Source organism: Engraulis encrasicolus, chromosome 18 (genome assembly GCF_034702125.1).
Source record: "Engraulis encrasicolus isolate BLACKSEA-1 chromosome 18, IST_EnEncr_1.0, whole genome shotgun sequence".
Classification (NCBI taxonomy): domain Eukaryota; kingdom Metazoa; phylum Chordata; class Actinopteri; order Clupeiformes; family Engraulidae; genus Engraulis; species Engraulis encrasicolus.
In genome coordinates this window covers 52,143,759-52,164,197 of record NC_085874.1, presented here as the reverse complement: position 1 = coordinate 52,164,197, position 20,439 = coordinate 52,143,759, and the positions used below count along the sequence as shown (strand labels likewise).

The 20,439-nt window shown below is 43.3% G+C and overlaps 1 protein-coding gene across 1 annotated transcript in view; it reads left to right on the top strand.

Moving 5' to 3' along the window:
- The window catches only part of LOC134469524 (calpain-3-like), a 34,956-nt gene extending 15,316 nt beyond the window's left edge, over positions 1 to 19,640 (top strand). The window contains exons 5-21 of the mRNA XM_063223824.1: positions 2,481 to 2,649; positions 4,113 to 4,196; positions 4,493 to 4,650; positions 5,220 to 5,380; positions 6,449 to 6,618; positions 8,159 to 8,170; positions 8,997 to 9,205; positions 10,381 to 10,408; positions 10,501 to 10,530; positions 14,576 to 14,647; positions 15,182 to 15,239; positions 15,445 to 15,509; positions 16,324 to 16,392; positions 17,439 to 17,517; positions 18,155 to 18,271; positions 18,593 to 18,651; positions 18,763 to 19,640. Of these exons, the coding sequence (XP_063079894.1) occupies positions 2,481 to 2,649; positions 4,113 to 4,196; positions 4,493 to 4,650; positions 5,220 to 5,380; positions 6,449 to 6,618; positions 8,159 to 8,170; positions 8,997 to 9,205; positions 10,381 to 10,408; positions 10,501 to 10,530; positions 14,576 to 14,647; positions 15,182 to 15,239; positions 15,445 to 15,509; positions 16,324 to 16,392; positions 17,439 to 17,517; positions 18,155 to 18,271; positions 18,593 to 18,651; positions 18,763 to 18,789 (1,567 nt within the window). The 3' untranslated portion in view covers positions 18,790 to 19,640. The remainder of the gene's footprint in view (positions 1 to 2,480; positions 2,650 to 4,112; positions 4,197 to 4,492; positions 4,651 to 5,219; positions 5,381 to 6,448; positions 6,619 to 8,158; positions 8,171 to 8,996; positions 9,206 to 10,380; positions 10,409 to 10,500; positions 10,531 to 14,575; positions 14,648 to 15,181; positions 15,240 to 15,444; positions 15,510 to 16,323; positions 16,393 to 17,438; positions 17,518 to 18,154; positions 18,272 to 18,592; positions 18,652 to 18,762) is intronic.
- Positions 19,641 to 20,439: the final 799 nt, after the last annotated feature.

Here is a 20,439-nt window from a genome sequence, read left to right as displayed (position 1 = left end):
ACCCCAGCCAATGATTTTAACTGTATTAAGCCCCAAAATAGTGGCATACCCCTTTAAGATATTTTGGGAAACACAGCCCAGGCTGACGTCACTGTGAAATCCCATATTCCAACCACAGGCAACGGGAGCCCTCCCCAGGCTATGGGTTACCTAAACTCTCTACTACCCAGGCTATGGGTTACTTAAACCTTATACAGGAGCCTTCCCCAGGCTATGGGTTACTAAAACTTAATACTGTACGGTAACTGTATCTAACTGTACAGTAGGGAAGGTAATGTAAGCAGTCCAACTTAACCACCTGTGAGGTACTGTATGGTGTATGGCAGGGGTTTCCAACCTATTCCAGCTTGGGGCCCACTTAAAATGTTCACAAGCGTTCAGGGCGCCTTCCTCTGGCCCTAGAAGCAATACAACTCAAATGAATAGTCAGCAGCAACATGGCGACAAATATTATTTCGATTTTTAGAAAAAATAATTTCAGGGCCAACTTGGAATACCCTCACAGCCCACCAGTGGGCCCCGACCCATAGGTTGGAAATCACTGAGTGCGTTTACATGCAGTTCAGTATCCCGAATATGAGGCTTATCCCGGTTATGATCATATTCGGGATAAGGTGTTTATATGCGCACAGAACGTTATATCCCAGTCTACATTCTTGGCCGTTATAGAATTCTCTTCAAATGCGTGTAGCCTGGATACCAGCAACAGCGTTCCATGGGAAGCCCCTGTATTCGGGATAAGGTGTATACATGCGTCAGTATCCCGGCTTCTTTCGGAAAACTCCACCTAGCATATCCCAATTTCTCAGTATCCTGAATAAGGGCTTATTCGGGATACTGAAGTGTTTATATGCGCAAACGCAAATTCGGGATACTTAATATCCCGATCATATTCGGGATACTGAACTGCATGTATACGCACTCACTGGTGTATGGGTGTCTTTTTCATATCCCTTTTCCACAAGGTGTCAGAATAGCAGCATATGTGTATCCTAGAACTCTCTCCAGTCTGAATGAGGTTCCCTGGGTATTCTATATAGGAGACTAGGGGCCCTTCTCAAAACCTAGGACAGTGTCCTTCCAAGTGTATCAGCCTAATTAGTCACACCCAGTGATTGGATGCTCGTTATTAGTCACACCCAGTGATTGGATATTCTGTAGAATTCACCAAAGAGTATCCAATCACTGGGCGTGACGAATTAGGCTGATACACTTGGAAGGACACTGTCCTAGAATTTGAGAAAGGCCCTAGATGCCACCTCCTGCCTGCAGCCATGACAGCTATTCAGGTGCCTGCAGTTTATTGTTTTATTTCTGTTGACTGATTATTTAGCCATGCTACAAATAGATTGAACTGATACATTTTATCACATGGAAACCAGGTCATGGCTTTACTGCTAAACGTGATATTGGACTCTATTTATTTATTTAGACTCTGGTATCACGCACACACACTGCTCTCTGGGTGCCTGGCAGGGTGATCCCTCCACACATAGGCCATGGGTCAAGTACACAGGGGAACCACTCACATAGGCCATAGGTCAAATACAGCATACTGTAGACCATGGTGCTCCCTGCACAGCACACATAGGCCATGGGTCAAATACAGAACACATAGACCAGGGTCCTCACACAGATGCAAATCACAGAGGTTGGATTTCATTGTGTGCAGTGGCCATTTAGGGGTGTGGTTTGGTTTCTCAGTCAGCTGTCAGTAAAACAGTAAATTAGGCTCCTCAATATTGACCCCCCTTTGAAGTTACGTTGTCACTGACTGCACATTACTGGCTCAAACATTCACACGCGCACAAACGGACAGTGCAGACCCTGAAAAGAGAAGACATACCGTCCTGAAGTGTGTACGGTTGTAAAAAATAGAGATCCTAAAAGTACACGTTGCGCTATTCCGAGAGGGAATAGGCTATTCCAGAAGCATAGGAGACATTTGTGGCTACAAGCAACTGACTGCACAGCTTCTATGAGCCCCTGTTTGTTTGTGTGTATTGTATATTATACCTTCTTGTAGTTATGTTATAACAGATAAAAAGTGTTAATAGCACCTCATCTCTCCCCCATGTCTCCTATGAGGCTAATATCACCTGTCTCTCTCCTCATCTTAGTCGATGATAATCAGGCTACCTGTCTCTCTCTCCTCATCTCTCTCCCCCATGTCTCCTATGAGGCTAATATCACCTGTCTCTCTCTCCCCCATGTCTCCTATGAGGCTAATATCACCTGTCTCTCTCCTCATCTTAGTCGATGATAATCAGGCTACCTGTCTCTTTCTCCTCATCTCTCTCCTCCATGTCTCATGAGACTAATATCACCTGTCTCTCTCTCTCCTCGTGTCTCTCCAGGCTGCATGGCTCCGAGGCTAATAGCATCTCTCTGTACCACTCTCTGCATCTCTGTGTCTCTCCAGGCTGCATGGCTCCTATGAGGCTAATAGCATCTGTCTGTACCCCCATGTGTCTCTCCAGGCTGCATGGCTCCTATGAGGCTCTGCGGGGCGGTAACACCCTGGAGGCCATGGAGGATTTCACGGGGGGCGTGACCGAGTACTTCCTGGTCCGAGAGCACCAGAAGGAGCTGTTCCAGATCATGAAGAAGGCCATGCAGAGGGGATCACTCATGTGCTGCGGCATCGAGGTATACAGTACACTACAGTACAGCTATACCCTATAGCCATTAGCATGGTAGCCATGCAGAGAGGATCACTAATGTGTTGTGGCATAGAGGTATAGTACAGTATTACATAGCCTATAGCCAAAGAAAGTGGATCTAAGAAGAAGCGTCATTTTGTTTCTTTTCCGGTATCCATTTTATGTCGGGTGAACGCCCCCTTAGGAGACCTTCGGTTAGGAGACCTTCGGAGTCCTGAGGTTGAGAATAAATCAAGCCACCTTAGCGCTGTAGATGGCGGTAGCGCACGTCTTGAGCAAACACCTCAAAAATAGAAGAAGGAGGGGACAACGCCCCCTTAGGAGACCCAACTTGAGCCCACGCTTTTGCATTGAGTGGGCGTGGTTTGCGTTATCTTTCTCTTATCCAGTATTTTTGCTATAGCCATTAGTACAGTACAGTAGCCTATAGCCATGCTGGGAGGATCCCTCATGCGCTGTGGCATCGAGGTAGAGTAGCCAATAGTATACAGTACAGTACAGTACAGTATATAGCCAAGCAGAGAGGATCACTAGTGTGCTGTGGCATAGAGGTATACAGTATTACCAGAGAGAGTAGAGAGAGAGAGGTTCCATTGGCCCATTGTTTCCGGGTTCTATTATTGGGGGGGAAATCCCCCTTTAGGCAGACCTAGGCAGACCTGAGGACTGTTCTATTCAATGCTAGGAGCATTATGACACGCCCCTTTAGGCAGACCGGAACCTGGTCATGTTAGGTGCCCATAGAAACCTATTATGTTGGCATATCTCTATACTTAAAGAATCTCTGGTATTACTGTACTATTAGAGTAGCATAAAGTCATGTAGAGAGGCTCCCTCATGCGCTGTGGCATAGAGGTACACAGTATATACTATATAGCCATACAGAGAGGATCCCTCATGTGCTATGGCATCGAGGTACACAGTATATACTATATAGCCATACAGAGAGGATCCCTCATGTGCTATGGCATCGAGGTACACAGTATATACTATATAGCCGTACAGAGAGGATCCCTCATGCGCTGTGGCATAGAGGTACACAGTATATACTATATAGCCGTACAGAGAGGATCCCTCATGTGCTATGGCATCGAGCTCGTTACAGCACTTTGTCTTTGTAAGGCCATCCAGTCAGGGGCATAACCCAGTCAGGTGAATCTAGTCCCCGAGCTAGTCAGGCAGCCGCATCGGGACCCCAAGCCACTATATCAGTGGTTCTCAGCCTTTTTTGAGCAAATGCCCCCTTGACCGCCTCATAAGCCTTCCAATGCCCCCTTGACCTCATCATAAGCCTTCCAACGCCCCCTTGACATAATCATAAGCCTTCCAACGCCCCACATATCAAGACTAATGCCCCCCAATGGTAACTCAGCCCCCCCCCCAGCACCCCCTCGACACTGGCGTAGAGACCTCTACTCTCAACCCAGTTCTACTTCTCCTCTTTCTCAGGAGTTCGTACCACAGAATCGTGTTGTCAGAACGCCAGAGGGTCTGGTGAAAGGGCACGCATACTCCGTAACGGGTGTTGAACAGGTAAGGATTAACGTCTTAAAACTATGTGCATGTATTAAATTGAAAAGTTCAGACGCAAAACCTTCTAAAAGCCATTCCAGAAATCTGTAAAATTTCACGTTATAATAAAAAAAACGTTATAATAATAAAAAAAACAATCAAATGTTATTATCAAGTAACGGCTTATAAATCGTGTGTACCTTATCAATCGTGTCTGGCATGACCTCATTTTGGCAGGGTGGCACGGATGACATGTATGAATGTAGCTTGTTCTTGCCCCTATTACCAGTAAGTCATGTTGGATCTCATTTTGTCAGGGCGGTCCGGACGGCGTGAAGATCCGCTTGATGCGCCTGAGAGACCCGTGGGGGGTGTCTCCTCTGCCCACCATCAAGGCCTCGGACTGGACCTCCCTCGCCCAATCAGACGAGGAGAAGAAGAGGCTGCAGCCCGTGGAGGAGCTTGGGGAGTTCTGGTAAGATGTGCCGGATGTGATGTGATGTGTGAGAGTGCCAGATGTGATGTGAGGAGGGATTTTCAAATCCCCTCTGCCTATCTCCCGCTGAGGAGCTTGGGGAGTTCTGGTAAGATGTGACGGATGTGATGTGATGTGAGGAGGGATTTTCAGCCCAATAAATACTCAAAATCCCCCGTGGAGGAGTTCAGGGAGTTCTAGTATAGCAGTGTTTCTCAACAGGGGCTCTACAGCCCTTTTAAAGCTGTTTTAAAAACAACTTTATCCAGCCATGAAATAATAAAAGACAACAAAAAGGATTTTAAGTGTGCAGACTTTTTACTCAGAAAAATAAATGAATTAATCTTGTCTTGCCTTGTCTCGTTTTGTCTTGTCTTTTCTTGTCTTGTCTTGTCTTGTCTTGTCTTGTCTTCTCTCATCTTGTCTTGTCTTGTCTTGTCTTGTCTTGTCTTCTCTCATCTTGTCTTGTCTTGTCTTGTCTCCTCTCCTCTCATCTTGTCTTGTCTTGTCTTGTCTTCTTTCATCTTGTCTTGTCTTGTCTTGTCTTGTCTTGTCTCCCTCCCTATCAGGTTGTCCTATGAGCACTTCCAGGCCAACTTCACCAGGGTGGAGATCTGCAACCTGACCCCCGACACCCTGAAGGACAGCCGCATGTCCAACTGGACCGTCACAGTACACGAGGGACGCTGGGTCAAGGGCAGCTCTGCTGGAGGATGCAGGAACTTCTCAGGTGAGGAGAGTAGAGTAGAGTATAATATAGTAGAGTAGAGTAGAGTACAGTAGAGTAGAGCAGAGCAAAGTAGAGCAGAGTACAGTAGAGTAGAGTAGAGTAGAGTAGAGTAAAGCAGAGTAGAGCAGAGTACAGTAGAGTAGAGTAGAGTAGGGTAGAGTAGAGCAGAGCAAAGTAGAGTAGATTAAAGTAGAGTAGAGTACAGTAGAGTAGAGTAGAATATAGTACAATACAGTACAGTACAGTACAGTGGCATACATTACAGTACAGTAGAGTAGTATAGTACAGTAACAGTACAGTAGAGTAGAGTAGAGTAGAGTAGAGTAGAGTAGTGTAGAGTAGTAGAGTAGAGTAGAGTAGAGTACAGTAGAGTAGAGTAGAGTAGAGTACAGTAGAGTAGAGTAGAGTACAGTACAGTAGAGTAGAGTAGAGTAGAGTAGAGTAGAGTAGAGTAGAGTACAGTAGAGTAGAATAGAGTACAGTAGAGTAGAGTACAGTAGAGTACAGTAGAGTACAGTACAGTACAGTAGAGTACAGTACAGTAGAGTACAGTACAGTACAGTAGAGTAGAGTACAGTAGAGTAGAGTAGAGTTGTACAGTACAGTACAGTAGAGTACAGTAGAGTAGAGTAGAATACAGTAGAGTAGAGTAGAGTAGTAGAGTAGAGTAGTAGAGTAGAGTAGAATACAGTAGAATAGAATAGAGTACAGTAGAGTAGAATAGAGTAGAGTAGAGTAGAATAGAGTAGAATAGAGTAGAGTAGAGTAGAGTACAGTACAGTACAGTACAGTACAGTACAGTACAGTACAGGCAGTAGAGTACATTAGAGGCAGTGTCATATTTACAAGCTAGAATACGATTTAAAACTATACTTTACACAACAGATGGATTTCTTAGTATCACATCTCTGCTACACGATTCTGCAATTTTTTTTCTTTTGGCCTTATCCAAGGCCCCCTGGCAGGTGCGGGCAGATAGGCTGCAGCCATATCTAGCCAATGCGGTAATCCAGTCCTGCCTGAGAGAGACACACAGTATTTCTCCCCCTGCCTCCCCTGTTCCCACAGACACCTTCTGGACTAACCCGCAGTACCGCATCAAGCTGTCGGAGGTGGACGATGAGCCGCACAACGGGGAGAAGACCTGCACCGCCGTAGTGGCCCTAATGCAGAGGGAGAGGCGCAAGGAGAGCTACATGGGGCCCGCCATACACCCCATAGGGTTCTTCATATATGAGGTACATACACCACATAGGGTTCTTTATATACGAGGTACGCACCCCGCCATACACCCCATACTTACTTACTTACTTAGGCCTTTACATTCCTTTCGGAACATAGGCCATTGATGAAGAGCTTCCACCCTCGTCTGTCTTGGGCCATTTTTTCCAGCTGTTTCCACGACAGTCCCCTCTTCTTTACATCCTGCTCTGTGCTTCTTCTCCAGTTGTTCTTGGGTCTCCCTCTGCTTCTCTTGCCTTGTGGGTTCCATGTTAGCGCCTGTTTAGTTATAGCTGTGTTGTTCTTCCTCAGGGTATGTCCAATCCAGCTCCACTTCCTCCTCATGAGCTGTGTCTCAATTGGTTCTTGATTGGTACGTTCCCACAGGCTGGTGTTACTGATGCGGTTGGGCCAGAAGATCTTGAGGATACGTCTTAGGCAGTGGTTGGTGAAGGTCTGCAGTTTATTTGTGATGTGTTTGGTGGTCCTCCAGGTTTCTGATCCATATAGCAATACTGTTTTGACGTTGGAGTTGAAGATTTTGAGTTTGGTGTTGAGTGAAATATTTTTGGTTTTCCAGATTTTGTTTAATATGTTGAATGCTGTCCTTGCCTTCCCTATTCTTGCTTTCACATCTTCCTCTGTTCCTCCATCCACTGCGATAACACTTCCCAGGTATGTGAATTGGTCTACCTCTTCTAGTGGACTGCCTCTTATGTTTATAGGACTGGTGTTTTTGTTGTTGATTCGCATTATTTTGGTTTTTCCTAAATTTATTTTGAGCCCCAGTCCTGCTGCTGTTTTTTCAAGAAGTTGAGTTTTCTCCTGCATCTGTTGGTGGCTATGTGAGAGTAGAGCAATGTCATCGGCAAAGTCCAGGTCTTCTAGTTGTTTTGTCAGACTCCATTGGATGCCTGTCTTTTTATTGTGGGTAGTTTGAGTCATGATCCAGTCAATGCATAGGAGGAACAGGAAAGGGGAAAGTAAGCATCCCTGTTTCACTCCAGTGAGCACAGTGAACGTGTTCTGTGTTTGTGTCTGATGGAGCACTTGGCACTTCATGTCCTGATAGGAGCTCTTGATGATGTTAATGTATTTAGGTGGTATTCCATAGTGTGCCATTAAACTCCACAACAGTTTACGGTCTACACTGTCAAATGCCTTTTCAAAGTCGATGAAATTTATGTATGCAGGGGTGTTCCACCCCATAGGGTTCTTCATATACGAGGTACATACACCACATAGGGTTCTTTATATACGAGGTACGCCCCCCCGCCATACACCCCATAGGGTTCTTCATATATGAGGTACGCACCCCATGGGGTTCTTTATCTACGAGGTGCTTGGATGGAATCCGTTTGTAGAATAGAATAGAATAGAATAGAATAGAATAGAACAGAATAGAATAGGATGCCTTTTTATTAACATTAAATCAAATGTGCAGTGTAAACTATACCAGAATACACCTGTGCAATTATGTGTCTTTCTGTGTCTTGCTCTGTTCTTGCTGTATGTTAACACAGTAACACTAATGATCGTTTCTTTCACATTTTGTAGGTGCCAAAGAAGGTATGTTGCTTTGAAGAGGAGAGCCCTGCTTGGTAGCTGAAACATGGCATACCTGGCATAGCAGGACAAGTTGGCACACACATCTGCCACCCACACTCCCCTCTTACCCACAGACCTGACAATGTTTAAATGTTATTTTCATTCCTGAATGACATACATTGTCGTTCATCATGTTTAATGTTGTTGTCATGTCCATTTGTCAATGCCTTATTCATCTGTCCCCCTATTTCCTGTACAGTTAGCTTCCAAAGTCAGCTGCCAAAGGCCTTCCTTGACCTTGTAACATACAGTATATTCCTGATGTTTAATGTTAGTCATTTCCCTTCATCAATGCCCAATTTGTCTGTACCCCCTATATACGTAATGTATATTCTCTTGCAGTAGCATGGCAATACTATCCACTGCTAAAGGCCTTCCTTGAGATATGAACATTCTATATTCCTGATGTCTAATGTTGTCATTTCCCTTAATCAATGCCTGATTCGTCGGTCTGTCTCCCCTACTGTATATGCCCTTCTGTATTACCATGGCAGTAGCTGTCCCCTGTCCAAGTCCTTTCCTGAGATATTAACATATTATTCATGTTTAATGTTGTCATTTCGTCAATGCCTGATTTGACTCCCCTATATGTCTGTATGGGTATTGTATAGGTACTCTAGGTGTAATGTATGTGTACTGTCTATGTCTAATTGTCTATGTCCACGCCTAAAGTCCATGTCTATGTCTGCATGGGAAAGTAAGAAACGGTATTTCAATTCTTTGTATGACCAGTGCATGCAAAGATATTGACAATAAAACCGACTTGACTTGATATTCTCTTCCACAGTTCCATGGCAGTACCACTCCGCTCTCCAAGTCCTTCTTCCAGTCGACAGCCTCGGTGGCGAAGAGCAAGTCCTACGTGAACCTGCGCGAGGTGACGGAGCGCATACAGCTGAAGCCCGGCGAGTACGTCATCGTGCCCTCGACCTTTGACCCCAACTTGGAGTCCGACTTCATCCTCAGGATCTTCACGGAGAAGAAGAGCACCTCACAGTGAGTGTGGAGTGGGGAATGTGTGTGTGTGTGTGTGTGTGTGTGTGTGTGTGTGTGTGTGTGTGTGTGTGTGTGTGTGTGTGTGTGTTTGTCCATGTTGACATGACCATCTACAAATGCTTGAAAAATCAAAATCATGTGACAATAATGCCCAGATAGGCCTATAATATAATATATGGGTCAGGGACGTTTCAGCAGTAGCACACAACAGCCAGTGTCACTACTATATGTTTGTTTATTTGTTTTTAGTGGACTACCTAAGAAACATATTCCCTGGTATATCAAACATATCAACCACCAATTACTATTTAATTTATGAGCATTAGATGCCGTTACGCCACTTGACATCTGAACCCAAAAAAACGTCTTTGACCCATATACGTGGCCTCTATTTAGCCTAGTAAGGCAGCTGGAAGTTTCACATGCACCTCCCTACATGCCCCCCGCCCCCCCTCGAGCACCTGCCCCTCAAAATACCTGTGCACGCCACTAGCTGGAGGGGAAATGAATGAAGTTTTGTAATGTGTGAAACACTTGAGTTGCGTTTAGGAGCTGTGTTTGTTGCGTGTTGCTATGGTGATGTAGGAGCTGTGCAGTGTTGCCATGGTGATGTAGGAGCTGTGCTGTGTTGCCATGGTGATGTAGGAGCTGTGCTGTGCTGCCATGGTGCTTATTTGTACAGCTCTATTTTTGTTTGGCAGGTAGAATAGACTGTGTTCTTTCAATGTAATTTATATAAGTATGAATGTATGAACATGTAAATCTCCATTATGTCAGTCTTTGCTCTGAAGTAATAGATTAGAATAGAATAGAGTAGAGTAGAGAAGAATAGAATAGAATAGTATAGAATAGAATAGTATATTGGCACTATTCAAATGTACAAAGTGAACTATACTGTTCACCTGTAGCTTACAATGAGATTGAACACATTCGGTCTTGAACTGTTTACATGAGACATTTTAATTCAGAATTTAACTCACTTTAATTCTGAATAAAGCTTAATTCCGCTTTGAAAATGGCATGTAAACACTTCACAATTCAGAATAAAATGAAAGATCAAAGTAAACTCGACAGAACTATTTACTTCGGAATTATTAATTCGGAATTAAAAACGTCATGTAAACGTAGTCATTATGTTGACTAACACCTACTGACCCCTGTCACTTCTCTAATAGGGTGATGGAGGAACCTGTTAAAGAAGAGGTGAGAGTTTTTCTTCCTCTTTCCCTCTTCTTTTACTTGTCTACCTTTCCACCTCTGAAAATAAAACTTTGCTATTTTGTTTATGTTCACAGAGGCAACAACAGGAACCAAGGAAGCTGAAGGTATGGCTGTGCATACTTACTTTACTTTAATCCTCTTTGCCCCGTCTGGAGCATAGGGCCTCAGTTAGACGTCGCCATCTGCTGCGGTCTCTAGCGATGTTCTGTGCCTCATGCCATGAGGTATTGGCGTGTTCTAGGTCCTTTTTGACTCCTCTCCTCCACGACAGTCTGGGTCTACCCCTCCTTCTCTTGCCCTGGGGGTTCCAGTCTAACACAGCTCTTGTGATGGTTGATGGTGGTTTTCTCAATGTGTGTCCTATCCACCTCCACTTTCTACGCCTGATTGTGATCTCTACTGCTTCCTGCCCTGTCGTCTCTAGGAGGTGTTGGTTGCTGATCTTCTTGGGCCACCAGGTGCCTAGGATGTAGCGTAATCTCGAGTTGATGAAGGTTTGAAGTTTCTGAGTGTTCAGCTGTGTTAGACCCCAGGTTTCGCACCCGTATAGCAAGATGGTCTTTACATTGGAATTGAAGATCCGTAGCTTGGCTGTGCATACTGTACATACAATAATGTGGGATAAAGGAAGTAACCTGCTCTACTACATGTCTGTACCACAGACTTCTATTATAAATATATATATATACTATACAAGTCAGTGGTCTGTACTGTAAATACAGGCCAAGTGCAGTAATATGCCAATTTTGAAGCTTGGAAAAATGCATTCAAAGCCTGGACAGTAAGTTAGATATTCTAGTTTCTGTAAATTTGACATAGCAATATCTCAAAACAGCACACATTTAGATAAAAATGGCTGGGAAAAATGCATTCAAAGCCTGGACAATAGGTTAGATATTCTAGTCCAGTGGTTCTTAACCGGGGGTGCGGGCACCCCCTGGGGGTGCGCCAGAGACTTCAGGGGGTGCGCGGAATTTAATTTGGGTTGAGGTTGTGACCAAAATTCAGCTTGCAGACATGGTAACTAGGCCAACTTAAGACAAAAAACATGTTTTGGTCCCCATTTGAAGTAATTAAGGTATTGATTAGTGTCTCACACAAGAATCATTGCCATTACAGTTTTTTTTAGTGCGTATACATGTGTAGAAGTTTGGGTTGGGGGTGCGTGGCTTGTCTTCGGCACAAGTAAGGGGGTGTGTTAAGAAAAAAAGGTTAAGAACCACTGTTCTAGTGAACATTTGACATAGCAATATCTCAAAACAGCACACATTTAGATAAAAATGGCTTTGTCACAAGATAAAGGGGGCGTAATGAAGAACATTTTCAGTCTCAATTTTGACAAAGTGTGTAGTTGGCTCTGCCTTTGTAAGGCAGTGTAGCCCCAATTAATGTTGTTGACGTTTCACATCAATATCTGCAAGTGTACAGATTAATTTACATACAGTACATGACTAGGCTAGCACCACCTGCTCTGCTGCAGACGCCACTCACTTTTACCAATCAAGACTGATTTAGCTTGAAAGAACTAATAATGAAATATCTGCTGACATTAAATGCATTTCTAATATGCTGTCTTGCTGAAATAATAATAAACAAATGTTTATAGGAGCAGTTTTTCTTTTACATTTTGGGTTAATCAGTTTTTATTTTTTCTCTGTCATCATGTTTTTTCTTTCCTCCATCATTGTTGTTGTATCTTCGCCCATCTAACTCTGTTGTCTTCCTGTATCCATTCACTGCTCCTCCTATCTTGTCCTTGCATTGGCTGATGTTCAGTATGTACTGTATGTGTACTGCATATCACGGTACATCGATTGCTGTTGCCCTTCCCATCTCCTCCTCCATCCATTGCTTATCCTTATTGCTTATTGCTTATATCCTTAACTCCTGGTTTGTAATTATGACTGTCTTATCAATTTGTCGTAAAATTTGCCTTACAGGGGCCCCCGCAGCAACCTGTAGCCTTGGGGCCCCAGGACATCTTAATCCGGCCCTGTGTATGTAGAGTACATGGTGTAAGAACCCAAAACGTAATAACTGCCCATAACATAACACTTCCCTACCCATAACGTAATAACATTCTGCCCATAACATAACACTTCCCTACCCATAACGTAATAACATTCTGCCCATAACATAACACTTCCCTACCCATAACGTAATAACATTCTGCCCATAACATAACACTTCCCTACCCATAACGTGATAACATTCTGCCCATAACATAACACTTCCCTACCCATAACGTAATAACATTCTGCCCATAACATAACACTTCCCTACCCATAACGTAATAACATTCTGCCCATAACATAACACTTCCCTACCCATAACGTAATAACTGCCCATAACATAACACTTCCCTACCCATAACGTAATAACATTCTGCCCATAACATAACACTTCCCTACCCATAACGTGATAACATTCTGCCCATAACATAACACTTCCCTACCCATAACGTGATAACATTCTGCCCATAACATAACACTTCCCTACCCATAACGTGATAACATTCTGCCCATAACATAACACTTCCCTACCCATAACGTGATAACATTCTGCCCATAACATAACACTTCCCTACCCATAACGTAATAACTGCCCATAACATAACACTTCCCTACCCATAACGTGATAACATTCTGCCCATAACATAACACTTCCCTACCCATAACGTAATAACTGCCCATAACATAACACTTCCCTACCCATAACGTAATAACTGCCCATAACATAACACTTCCCTACCCATAACGTAATAACATTCTGCCCATAACATAACACTTCCCTACCCATAACGTAATAACTGCCCATAACATAACACTTCCCTACCCATAACGTAATAACATTCTGCCCATAACATAACACTTCCCTACCCATAACGTAATAACATTCTGCCCATAACATAACACTTCCCTACCCATAACGTAATAACTGCCCATAACATAACACTTCCCTACCCATAACGTAATAACATTCTGCCCATAACATAACACTTCCCTACCCATAACGTAATAACTGCCCATAACATAACACTTCCCTACCCATAACGTAATAACATTCTGCCCATAACATAACACTTCCCTACCCATAACGTAATAACATTCTGCCAATAACATAACACTTCCCTACCCATAACGTAATAACATTCTGCCCATAACATAACACTTCCCTACCCATAACGTAATAACATTCTGCCCATAACATAACACTTCCCTACCCATAACGTAATAACATTCTGCCCATAACATAACACTTCCCTACCCATAACGTAATAACATTCTGCCCATAACATAACACTTCCCTACCCATAACGTAATAGCATTCTGCCCATAACATAACACTTCCCTACCCATAACGTAATAACATTCTGCCCATAACATAACACTTCCCTACCCATAACGTAATAACATTCTGCCCATAACATAACACTTCCCTACCCATAACGTAATAACATTCTGCCCATAACATAACACTTCCCTACCCATAACGTAATAACTGCCCATAACATAACACTTCCCTACCCATAACGTAATAACATTCTGCCCATAACGATATAAATTATTACATTATGGGCAGGATATTGCGCTGTTGGTCTTACACTAAAAAAGCTTTTTTACTGATGAAATTGAAAATACTGTTTGTTTGTCATTATTATAATAACTAAAAACTTAGTAGTAAAGCAACTTGATTCCAAACGTAGGAAATGCAGTGAATAACAGATGAAAATACCTTAATAACTTATTACGTTATGGGCAGAATGTTATTAAGTTATGGGTAGGGAAGTGTTATTACGTTATGGGCAAGTTGTTACGTTATGGGCTTTATTACGTTTCAAATGGGCACAAATTATTACGTTATGGGCAGTGATTACGTTTTGGATTCTTACACATGGCAATCCTGTATCCTGTGCATTTACCGTAGTGCCCCCCCTGGTGTTTACTGTATGTATTGTACAAGGCATTACCGTAGTGTTTCTCCATCGTGTCTGTTTATGTAGTGTACATGGCATTACTGTAGCGTTTCTCCATCGTGTCTGTTTATGTAGTGTACATGGCATTACTGTAGCGTTTCTCCATCGTGTCTGTTTATGTATGTATTGTACATGGCATTACTGTAGTGTTTCTCCATCGTGTCTGTGTGTAGCTTGATCAGCACCCAGAGGAGAGTGAGGAGGACAAACACTTCAGACACTTCTACAAGCAGATCGCTGGACAGGTGAGATTTCGGCAGGCGTGTGGTGGTGATATGTTTGATTAAAGTTATAGTTTTAACCCATCGATGCAACCAAGTAAATGGTCTGAAATGGAAACATTATTTTAATGTTGGAACAAAAACCCTACTTAAGTGGTCACATTAATAACTAAACCACAATGCTTGTTCTTATCTCCTCAGACAACACACTGCTTCTCACAAAGCCTTTTCTCACATGCTCCCTTAAAAAAATGGCGGCCATCTTCTATTTTTGTGTGGCCAACTATATTTTGAAAAAGTGCATACAAATCAACGTTTCTGCCAAATGACATCATTGATCTAACTATCCTTGGACCTATTTAGAAGAGGAGAGGGTGGCCATCTTGAAAAATGGTGGCCATCTTGGATTTTTGAGTGGCCAATGCCCTTAGCTGAAAGAGTGCCTTCTAATGAACTTCTGTACAAATTTCCATGCTTGCATGCTCCACTACCTCTCGCCCCTCTCACAAAGCCATTTCTCACATGCTCTCCTACTTCCTGTGTGATGCTCCTCTACAGAACATGGAGATCGGTGCTCATGAGCTGAAAATCGTATTAAATGACGCCGTGTCCAAGTGTGAGTATCAGTGCCGTCACCTTTTCAAGGTTTCACTGTTGGAATTAATTCTCCACACTACACATGTTTGAATTAATGACACTACCATGACTACCACCTCTACCATGAGTCCCATTACAGATACTTTTGACTTTCACTGCAGTGAACTGCCCTTCCCCTGTAATTGTGTGTCTAATGGTTAGCGTCTTTATTCTGTGTAATTCAGACATTGACCCGAAGGAGGCGGTGTTTGGCCTGGACAGCTGCAGGAGTATGCTCGCTCTCATGGACGTATCCTTTCTGCACTCTGAATGGATTCAAGCAGAGCTGGGGCCTATACTAAGAAGCTGGTTTAGGGGTAAACCAAGTTGAGTAAAGAGGTAAATCATCTAATAGAAGAGCCTGGTTGAGGAGTAAACCAGGTTAAGTTCAGAGGTAAATCATCTAATAGAAGAGCCTGGTTGAGGAGTAAACCAGGTTAAGTCAAGAGGTAAATCATCTAATAGAAGAGCCTGGTTGAGGAGTAAACCAGGTTAAGTTCAGAGGTAAATCATCTAATAGAAGAGCCTGAAGTCCTCTTAACTCAACCTGGTTACTACTGAACCAGCTTCTTAGTATAGGCCCCTGTAGTCAGATACCTTACGCTTGCAGCGGATACAAAACTATTTCGTCAAATAAAAGCTTACGTCATCATAGATCTGTTGCTATTGCTAATCCAGTCCAACCCACAATCCTCTGTTAATTCATATATTAGTAATATTATTTATGATCAATAAGCCACAGCGAGTGTTTCTGGAATGGGATGTATTATGACTCCATGGGCCCCTGGGCCAGACAACAAGAAAGGCCCCCCTCCATTGGGGTTTCTGGCCCTATGTTATTGGGGATTTTGAGGTACGTGTATGTTTTCTGAGAAATTTTGAAAATGCAGTTAATGTTAAAAGTAGATTTTTAACGCAATATGAAAAAGGAAATAGAGGCTTGGTTTTCAGGGCCCCCTTGATGCTTGGGCCCCTGGGCCTAGGCCCGATAGGCCCGTGTAGTAATCTGTCCCTGGAATGTGTGTGCCAGGAGTTGTGCTGCCGTTCCTTGACTGCGTTGACAGATAGACGGCAGCGGCCAGCTCAGCCTGGACGAGTTCAAACTGCTGTGGAAGAAGATCAAGCAGTGGCAGGTAATGCATGTTACTGTGCAGGTAGCTTGGCCTTCCCATGCATATCACAGGGTTTTGGAGCTGGAGCTTACCTAGCCCTTTCACATTATGGTGGGGCTGGGTATTCTGGGAGGGTTTTTAACAGATATGGGGCACCTAAGTCACGCCCTTATACTTCCGATCCATGGGGCTGGAGCTCTCAAAATTTTGAATGAGAGTTAATGGAGCGAGTCAAGCTAAATCCTCATCCCGTTTGGCATGTGCTCCGGATTTCACATATGATGACAGTGAATTTGAAAGGTTTGGATTTTGCGTCGTAAGACCACTCATTTTCGACACGCAAAAAACGTTATATTAGCTTTTGTGCAAAACTGTGTTAGAGACTACACGTGCGCCTCGCATATCTGACGTGAACCGAGGCACAGCCAACCCTACCGCTGCACTGCGGCTTAAGTGGCTGCACGTCGGACATGCGACGTCTGTTGTGTAGTCCAAATAATTGTATATTTTTGCACACACGCAACTCAAAAATCGCTTGCCAAGTGAAGTCAACAAGCACACCATTTGTTGTTATTAATTGTGAGGCACAGCATATGTGTGATTGACGGGGAAATGCGAGATAGATCGAAAAATAGCTTTGATCAGTCCATTAAAGCCCAGTCAAAAGTTTTTGCGTTGCCAGCCCCATAAGCCGCCCGGAAGGGGTGGAGACTTAGGTGCCCCATAGTAAGGTCTCTCTTATGGTAAGGTCTCTCTTCCTGTATTCATTCTGTTTTTTTATTCTTGTTATCAGGTGGCCCACCAATCATTGTAATAGGGCCCCCACCACCGAAACAGGAGGGCCCTGTGCCCAGGGACAAATGCCCTGCTTGCCCCCCCCCCCTATAGCTCCGCCCCCAATTGATCGCTATTCCTGTATTTATTCTGGCTTTACACTTATTCAGTGTCTCTTTGCTCTCCAAATGATGCAGTGATAAGGCGTCTCTTCGCTCTCTGAATGAGGCAGTGATAAGGTGTCTCTTTGCTCTCCAAATGATGCAGTGATAAGGCGTCTCTTTGTTCTGCAGATGATCTTCAAGCGCTACGACCTGGACAAGTCTGGCACCATCAGGAGCTACGAGATGAGGAGCGCTGTGCAAGACGCAGGTCAGACATTCTAGAATGTACGAAGCTGTGCAAGACGCAAGTCAGACATTCTAGATCTACTAAGCTGTGCAAGATGCAGACATTCTAGAATCTACCAACTCGGAGGTCAGACATTCTAGATCTACTGAGCAGTGCAAGACGCAGACATTCTAGAATCTACCAACACGTAGGTCAGACATTATAGAATCTACTGTGCTGGACTAATGATGTCTACCAGTTTCAGGTAGAAAACCACAGAAAACATTGGCATGATGTATGTTTAGGTCTATGCCACCAGACGCAAATAATAGCTGTTTCGTATGCATTGACTCAAGAAATAGGTCCACAAGAATCTGGAGATGCTCTGATGTTTGGAAAGACTCTTCAGTGCACATGCCACTTAGTCAAACTATTCCAATCCCCAAATAGACTAAATAGCTGCTCGTTATGCATGGTTGCATTCTTTGGCTCCTTTTTCCAGTTACTGTATGCACATTTTGTTGTCGTTTGTTTATTTGTTTGTCTGTCTGTTTATTTCTGTGACAGGATTCCGTCTGAATAATGAGCTGTTGTGCATGGTTGCATTCTTTGGCTCCTTGTTCCAGTTATGCACATTTTGTTGTTGTTTGTTTGTTGCTTGCTTGTTTGTGTGCGACAGGATTCCGTCTGAATAATGAGCTGTTCAACATCATCGCCATGCGCTACGCTAACCAGCATCTGGAGATGGACTTCGACAGCTTCATCAGCTGCATGGTCCGCCTGGAGGGGATGTTCAGTAAGCAGACCTTTACTATATAGAAAACTAAACCCGTTACTATGCAGTAGACACGCACAGGAAACCCTTTACGTATTGTACATTGGAAACTTTGGTAGAAATGCGTTGGAAAATGCTATGGAAAAACACAAGTGTACATCACCCTTGCACAAACAAATTTTGCACAATCTAGGATCTATGTTCCTCACAGAAGCCATGTATTTTTAATTATTGTTTGTGCATTAGTGTAATTTCTTAATGTCAAAAACACATTGTTGCAGGGAATACTTCCTTGCTCATGTCATTATACAATTGATATGACCCATTCTCTATTCTCCACAGGGGCATTCCAAGCCTTTGACACAGACAAGGATGGTGTTATAAAGCTGAATGTTGTGCAGGTAAGAACGGACTATAGAACACATTACTTACGCACACAGCATGCTAGGACATTGTATTGTAAAAATATTGTATTGTACACAACAAAGTGACTTGTGTTGCTCTCATTGCAGTGGCTGCAGCTGACGTTGTATGCTTAAAGGCCAAAAGGGGGCGACGTGGTAGACAAAACTCATCCCACCTCACTGGAAATGCTCAACATGATGCACTGGCTTCAATATGCAAGATGATGATTATGGATCTAGCAAGCCGATGGGGAGATTTGTCTGAACTATGCCACCACGTGACATGAAGCTACCGCCCATTCTGTATCTACCCCCCCCATACTGTATCTGTCTGGAGCATCACAAACGTGCTCATTACCCTTGTTTACATTACCTTTAACTAGGGGGTATACTAAGAAAATGGTTCAGTAGTTAACCAGGTTAGCTTTGTGGGTAAATCATGCAATAGAAGAGCCTAGTCATAGAGGTAGAAAATAACACTAGAGAGGACCCCGCCCCCCTTTTTACGGCAAACTGTAGCGGCCATTATCTGTAGGTAGATCAGAGAAATGGAAATTAATGGAGAACGAGGCTCACCTCTGTCAAAAATGGCTTAATCATGTGAAAATGTCCATCAACACACTATACAAGGACAATAGTTGAAGTGTGTTGCTAACTATGTTCATAAAAGATATTATTTGATTTTTAAATGTATTTTATCGACCCATATGATTTAAGTAGATATTTAGCCTGACATTTCAAATCTGGTCTTTGATTAAAGTGTTACTTCATATTTACACAGTTTTAGTTAATTTCTTGACAGGGGTGGGCGTGTTCTCCATTGACTTGCATTGCCTGAAAGTACCTACACTACCTACGGAAGTTGGGAAGCTCCAGCTGCCATTTCCCAGCGCTGTCGCAAATTGCTGTGTCCTCTCTAGTGTTATGTTCTACCTCTATGAGCCTAGTCCTCATTTGTTTACTAAACGAGGCCTGCAGGTATATCCAAAGAGCGTGGAGTAATAAAGACGCTTCGAAACACGCCCATCCAATGCAAAAGACTGTGCTCAAGTTGGGTATCCTAAGGGGGCGTTGTCCCCTCCTTCTTCTTCTATTTTTGCGGTGTTTGCACAAGAAGTGCGCTACCGCCATCTACAGTGCTAAGGGGACTCCATTTATTCTCAACCTGAGGACTCCGAAGGTCTCCTAACCGAAGGTCTCCTAAAGGGGCGTTCACCCTACAGAAAGTGGATACCAGAAATGAACTGAAATGACTTATCTCTGTCTAGAGTATCTCTGGTATATCCTTTAGCAGGTTCACCACTTCCTGTAGGTTAACTAAACCTGGTTTGTCACTTAGCCATGCTCTTAGTATGCCCCTGTGGTGATCCTGAGGTTATTTACACATAGTCCCTTGGCCTATGAGGGATTTAGATGCTTTTCTTCCGGGGCAACTGAGTTGTGGAAGAGAATGCAGATGAGCATCACGCGTTATACAATCCCCATTAGTCTTCAATATTTATACCGCATTTCTTTCCTCCAAACAGGTCAATAAAAAATGTGTACTTTTACAAATGGCGTTGACTGTGTATTTAATTTAAACTCAAATTTACAGAGCACATATGCATTTACAAGTGTTCAGCAGTTCACTTAAAACAAAAGCATTTTGATAATAAAAACAAATAAAATGGTCATCAAGCAAAATACTGCATTGCCTTCTCACACGCTAGCCTGAGACAGAAACTGATTTCAGAATTGAAGGTTTCTCTTATTTACAAAATTCGCGAACCGATACTCTGAAAACGA